This window comes from Ceratosolen solmsi, unplaced genomic scaffold, assembly GCF_000503995.2.
Source record: "Ceratosolen solmsi marchali unplaced genomic scaffold, CerSol_1.0 scaffold13, whole genome shotgun sequence".
Classification (NCBI taxonomy): Eukaryota; Metazoa; Arthropoda; class Insecta; order Hymenoptera; family Agaonidae; genus Ceratosolen; species Ceratosolen solmsi.
The window spans coordinates 8,467,734-8,474,602 of record NW_011948418.1 but is presented as its reverse complement, the minus strand read 5'-3'; the positions used below and the strand labels follow the sequence as shown (position 1 = coordinate 8,474,602).

The window sequence follows — 6,869 nt, the reverse complement described above, 5'->3', positions numbered from 1 at the left end:
TGTGGGATTAAGATATTAAATCAAGAGCGAGCACAACGGTAATGAGATTAAAGACGCCCGTTGTGTCGGTCGCGGGCGCGCGCACGCTAAATAAAGCCAAAGACAGAGATATAGATAGGCACAGAGAGACAGAGAGAGAGAGAGAGAGAGAGAGAGAGAGAGAGTGTGTGTGTGTGTGTGCGTGTGTGCGTGTGTGCGTGTGCGCGCGCGCGCGAGAGCGGGAGGGAGAGTGAGAGGAGTTGGGAGGGCGAGTGGAATAAATCGAACCGTGTCACATTCGTCATAAAATCGAGCGGCTGGAAAGTCGTCGACGGTGGATGGAAACTTGGTAGGGAGTGCGCGCGGTCAATCGCGTCGTCGTCGGTCGAGGCACGCGCGATTCGCCGCCCTCCGACGGATCTCCGTAGCGCGTTTGACTCGCGTATTGGAGGTGTTTGGCCGTGGTGAGCCCGTAGGCAGCCCCGTCGATTAAGGTGCGCGGGAGGGAGAGAGACGTAGCCAAGAGGTGAGAGGGCGCGCGACCACGAACGGCGGGGCCGCCTGGAACTAGGCAGGCAGGTATCGGCCGGGCCGCACGTCGCCCCGTGTTAACGCTATCCCAGCCACTGGATTCTGTTGCCGCTGTCGCTGCCCCCCTCCCGGCGCCGCTGCACTTGGGCGCGTCGCGGCGAGTAAATTGGTAGAGTCGTGAATCGGTGCGCGGCAGTCGTGAGTCCCACGCATCACGGGAGTACGTCAAGGCCGCGGCGCTCGAGCATTCGCGGGGCGAGGCAGGTGTCCCTGGACTTCAAGCCAACCTTCAAACAAACGAGGAGCGGCGACGGCGGCATGAAGCAAATGGGCGTCATCATCCTTGTCCTCTGCGTCGTGCACCTAGGTCGGCCACTTTTACTTACCTTGCGCGCGCTTACCGTTATGATGCTGCCTGCCCCAAACGCCTAACGCCAACGTTTTATACGTTACCTTAGCCCACTTTGGGCCTCCGTGCTTCTTCGTCCTTTCGCGCTAATGACTTGATCGACTCTCTCATTGTCAGACACACTTTTCTTATAAATATATTTTTATCGTCTTCACTTTTTTTATTCCCCTCGCGTTCCCTCGCATTATCAGTCCGCTTTAACCTTCAATTTATTTATCGTATTAGTCGTGTCATTTGAAAATACTAGGGCCCTCGTTTCTTACAAATGCGATCTGACATTCCTGATTTATTTCTTCGATATTTCCAACGTCCTAGCCTCGCTACATCACCAAGTCGCTAATTTCGTTTATATCTGTATTTTAGTGCATTCCCAGAGGACACCCACGATATCTTACATATCTCAAGAGCAAATTAAAAACATTGGAGGTACCGTTGAATTTGTCTGTTCGGTTCAGTATAGTCAAGATTATCCAGTATTGTGGATAAAAGTTAATAAAAATAGAGAGGACCAACTACCTATTTCGACCAATACGGCCCTCATTATTCGAGACAGTAGATTTGCTCTAAGATCAGATCCTTCGTCGTCTACTTATACACTACAGGTAAGCCATTGCTCTCTTGCTTTCTCCCCCCCCCTCCCTCCCTCCCCCTTATATCCCACTGACTCATTTGTTCTATTTTTACTATTTTATTCAATATAATCTATTCAATATAAATCATTATATGTCATTAATTTGAATATAAGTCCTATTCAATATAAATCCTATCTTATTTACCAAAATTATTGTACTCTCTTAGATCAAAGATATCCAAGAGACGGATGCAGGCTTTTATGCGTGCCAAATCTTGATTTCCACTCATACTAAAATATCGGCCGAAGTGGAACTTCAAGTTCGTAGACCGCCGATTATTAGCGATAATTCTACTCGATCGCTCGTTGTCAGCGAAGGACAACCCATACAACTAGAGTGTTACGCTGGTGGCTTTCCTGTTCCTAGAATTTCATGGCGTCGAGAAAACAATGCTATCTTACCAACTGGCGGATCAATTTATCGGTTAGTTTTAGCTTTCTGCATGACTATGTGATTTTTTTAAATTTGTAAAACACCAAGAGCTACCGGTATATACGATATATCATTGAATTTCTTAAAATTAAAAGACACTCTATAACCATTGCAGAGGTAATACATTGAAGATTGCATCGGTACACAAAGAAGACAGAGGAACGTACTATTGCGTCGCTGAAAATGGAGTTGGCCGTGGAGCACGACGAAACATCAATTTGGAAATTGAATTTGCACCGGTCATTACCGCTCCACGTCCACGCCTCGGTCAAGCTCTGCAGTACGATATGGACCTGGAATGTCACGTAGAAGCTTATCCACCACCTGCTATCACTTGGCACAAAGACGAGGTTCAATTGTCTAACAATCAGCACTACAGCATATCTCACTTTGCTACAGCCGACGAGTACACCGACACCACCCTTCGAGTAATCACCATTGAAAAGAAACAATACGGAGAGTACGTTTGCAAAGCTGCTAACAAGTTTGGTACAGCTGAAACTAGAGTCGAACTATTTGGTAAGTTAATTTATTATATATCTTAGCACTCTTGTGTACATGAAACAAATGTTCGTTTCCTTATATGCATGTAACTGTGTAAAGACACGTGGATAAATACTGAGATAATCGATGTATTTGTGTCGAATGTAAGTAGGTAGCATGCCATAGTTTGTTTCTCCTCCTTTTCTGTGCAGAAACTATTATACCAGTATGCCCGCCCGCTTGTGGTCAAGCATACTATGCAGCTGGAGTAGTTCCAATATCTTCTGGGCCATTGGTGGCCACTGCCTTATTAATAGCCTCGATTCTAAGGTAAGCCTATGCAAGAATGATTGTTTATCCGAATGTACTGGTATTGTTATTTTTCTCCGAGTGCCTGTAGCAACGTCGCTTCATATCGACGTCACATTGAATTCATCTCTATCTTTGTTACAGAAGTCTCAATACCAAACATTAATTATCCAGGATTATTGTGGGGAGCAGGCCAACGTCATTTGGTTTCGGAATGGCTGTTAATCGTCTCTATAAGCGCCACCATTCTTAGGAAGTGTAATATTTAAATTTCCAGTTGCTTTGATGAGACTTGAGAGAATAACAAAGCATAAAATACGGTTTGATCAAAGTAGAATCAAACTTACTATAAATTCCCTCCAAGGTTGAATCTTGTATGATTCACCAATTTCATATTATAGTATCTCAAGGAACAAGATTTTAGAGCAAATAGGATCGCATAGCTGACAATTTTATAATAATTGCGTTAAGCGCTAAGTCGATATAACGAGCAATAATTAGTAATTTAAGCAACGAATCTGATGGACCACAATTTTTATACTCTAACCATCAACGTTTCTATTTACATATCTTATTGCAATTGTATTACGAGTAGAATCTCGATAAGCTCAGCGTCACTTTTTAAGACGATGTTTTTACGATATTAGATTAGGCTTTTATACCCGTTTGACGGTTAAATAAATTTTTTACCCGACTTTAGTATTAACAAAACTCATGTTATTTTTCATTACATTTTGAATGTACAATGTGTGCATTATATATATATATATATATATATATATATATATATAGAACGCGCGCACACATGAATTTTTATAATTTAAAAACAGACTTGCTTATACTGCCCTTTTTCAATGCTTGTAATACTTCTGAGTACTCGGAAAGCTTGAAAATCTTTATTCCCAAGTTATTATATTGCAGATAAGTATCTGACATAGATTGTAGTAATACATTTTAGGAATGTGAACGGATTTATATGGATGCTAAAAAAAAAAAAAAAAATTTAATTCTTATACATCTAAAAATATTTAAATACGATAAGCTTACATTAGTATTTTAGATTATTGTTGAAAAGTTTTGCTAATGTAATGGAGCGCCAAAAATATATAACTCGATCTTATCTTACCCGATAAGGTTCAATCGTAACTTTTGCTTTTTGATCAGTAATGCCAAATATGCAAAAGCGATCGACATTAGCGAGCAAAGGTATCGCCAATTTCATATCTGATCCCGAGCCTCTGCCATCCACTATCACGTCAAATTCATTTTCTTTAATTTTCCTCTCAACTGCTCACTTGATAATCCAAGCCTTGAAAAATTAATACGTTCACTCTCATAATGTCAATAGGTTTTTAAGATTTTTTTTTTTTTTTTAATTTTTATTATAAATAAAAAATTGATGAAAAATGCTTTATGACAAAATCTTATATTTTCAAACCTTAACTACTATTTTCAATATTATTATAATAATGTCATTGAAAAGTATCGAAATTCCCGTTTTAAATTGTTAAATTTTATCTGATACATTTTAACTATAGACGGATAAAACATATTTTAATATAATGAAAGATTGTGAGAATTAAAAGCAAATGTTATCCGATAGTTTCAAATGAACGTCTTGCAGACATTTTTATTTACAATTTGTATTTATAAAGAAAAGCTCAAAGAAAGACAAAATACTATTCGATAAAAATTATATATCAAATTGCACACGTGCAGTTACGAAACAATAAAAAAAAAAACGATATAAAAATCAAGATAATAATATTTTTCCTAATGATAATGGAAAAGGCGCAAAACAATTTATCAAAATATAAAACGGCAACAAAAAAAAAAAAAAAAAAACGTATAAATACAAAGCAACGTCATTTCCATTAAAACTAAACCTTTTTATTTAATAGCAGTGAATTAATTAGTACTAAAAGTAAAAAAATTAATTATTTAATTCTTTCTTTTCATTTCTTTTTTTTTTTTTTTTTTTTTTTTTTTTTTGTTTCAAAGATTTTTCAGGTAATTTTTATGCCAATATGTTTATTCAATCTAAGCCTCGTAAGACTTAATTATTTATTACAAACAAACGCATTAAATTCCGGATAATATAAAATATGGAAATACACGGGCTTTATATTTATAATTTTAACACAGTATTAAGAATCACTACTGAATATGATTGTAGATGATGATGAAATATCATATTGGCAAGCATAAATATTGAAAAGGATACTAAAGCTTCAACGTTACCAAGCTTCCGGGACATGTTCCTCCCTTCTTCCTGCGTCCCGGAAATAGTGACGGTCCTATGAAAGTACAGTGGACGAGTTGAGAGGAGGCCGATGATGTCCACTACAATTACCAGGACTCGCTGGTCAATATGGATGAGACCGATCCTGTCCCAACCATGAGCCAAACAAGACAGAGGCTTGCTCAAGGCCATTGCTACGTCGTTGGTTGCACGGCACACCTAATTGTCTCATTTCAAGTTTCATTAAGCCAGTAGACCAAGTGCCAGTCTACCTAGTCGGGTCATTGCTTTTTCATTATCAAGTACATTGGCATGAATTACAAACGTCCGAAGAAGCGTAGGTGAAGCGAGAAAATAAGATATTTAGACTGGCTTACTTGGCCCTCGGGCACGTGAACGTCAGTCACTCGACCATCCGTCGTTTCTAAAAATCCCGATGGTGTTGTCGATACCGCCGTAGGTACAAAAATAATAGCAGCCCCACAGACTGCAGCCATCGCTCGGGTCGATGCTCACCTACGCAAAAGCTACTTCGCGTCCAAAGCCCCGAATGCGTGAATGCTTGGGCTTCCTTACACGGTAACGAGAACCCTCCCTCGGATTCAAATAAAATTCCATGGTAATTACGAGCGACGTGTAGTCAGCTAAATTATTCGGCCGTGATTAAGCTTGTATCGCGTAAACGCTTAAAAATAATTACTTTTCATCGGTTAATTACAAAGTCCACGCCCACCCACGTCCCAAAAAAATTTAAGTAAGCCTATTTATAGAATTGTTAAAGACAAAGAATTTAGGTAAATTAATTGGATTTATCAAGATCAATAAATAAAGGTTGCGTACAACTACTAACAATCATAATCTCTTATTGGCTTGAATACTTTTAAATTATATTTAACTGATTTCTTGTAACTTTTTTCAACGTGAAAAATATTTCTTACTAGCGATTTTTTTATAACCTAACAAAAATAAAAATAATACTATAGCGGATAAGAAGCATGTCGTCAATGTAATTACTGCTTGATTTAATAAATTAAACTTTGCTTTTGTATTTTGCGTCATTTTTGACGAACAGAAGGAATCTTTTGTACATAAGAATTGTTATATTGTGTATATAAATATGAGGCCAGGGATACATATTACATTTTTAGAATTATGACTTCGTAGATGAGAGGGATTTTCCGGTTCCTAGTCATGGATTTTAACGAAGACCTTCAAGATCTATTTAGGTACGTAAAGTCCAAACACTCATTAAATTATTTAATCTCGTAAATCGTAGAAAAATGTTGTACATCATTATTTTAAGTGTAACAGAATATAAAGTTATCACATAAGCAGTTGAAGCTAATTGAAAAGAATATTCTTGAATAAAATAGATAGATAATTTTATGTACTTTAGCAGAATACACTAAAGGTACTAAAACCTATTCAACATCTTCGTGTTTACTTTTCATTATTACTTTGTTAAAGAAATTTAAACATGATATAACGTGAAAGCTATTATGTTTAAAACATAGATTACTTTTAACTTATTATAAGCATAAAGTATATATGGCTTAGGGAACTTGAAATTAAACAAGTTTTAATGAGATGGCGTAGTGACAAATTTTTGAAACGTATTAAAAAGCAAAATTGTACGGATTTACCATGTAGTGAAAGGTTTTTTTTATTTTCGAATGAGATTAATGAATAGGAAATTATCGGACGATAAATGAGAACAATAGAGATATAAGAGCAATAATTTTTGAAAATATATTTTTGAAAAGTTTATTTAATCATCGAAAATAATTATGATTAAATAATAATTTAAGATAAGCTGTAAATAACTGCAGTGCCAATTATAAACCCAAAGAAA

General features: G+C 37.3%; 2 protein-coding genes across 2 annotated transcripts; one reads left to right on the top strand and one right to left on the bottom strand.

The window, feature by feature from the left end:
* The first annotated feature begins 401 nt into the window (after positions 1 to 401).
* On the top strand, positions 402 to 3,269 carry Lac (septate junction protein lachesin). Its single transcript, XM_011497090.1, has 6 exons — positions 402 to 877; positions 1,283 to 1,521; positions 1,718 to 1,974; positions 2,099 to 2,502; positions 2,679 to 2,796; positions 2,920 to 3,269. Exons 1-6 carry the CDS (start codon positions 829 to 831, stop codon positions 2,939 to 2,941), a joined length of 1,089 nt encoding a protein of 362 aa, XP_011495392.1. The 5' UTR covers positions 402 to 828; the 3' UTR covers positions 2,942 to 3,269.
* Positions 3,270 to 3,565: 296 nt separating this feature from the next.
* On the bottom strand, positions 3,566 to 5,209 carry LOC105360437 (uncharacterized). The gene is given in 5 exon segments (XM_011497332.1): positions 3,566 to 3,727; positions 3,729 to 3,769; positions 3,902 to 4,060; positions 4,062 to 4,127; positions 4,913 to 5,209. Coding segments are annotated over 5 exon segments (702 nt in total). The 3' UTR covers positions 3,566 to 3,588.
* Between the last annotated feature and the right edge of the window lie 1,660 nt (positions 5,210 to 6,869).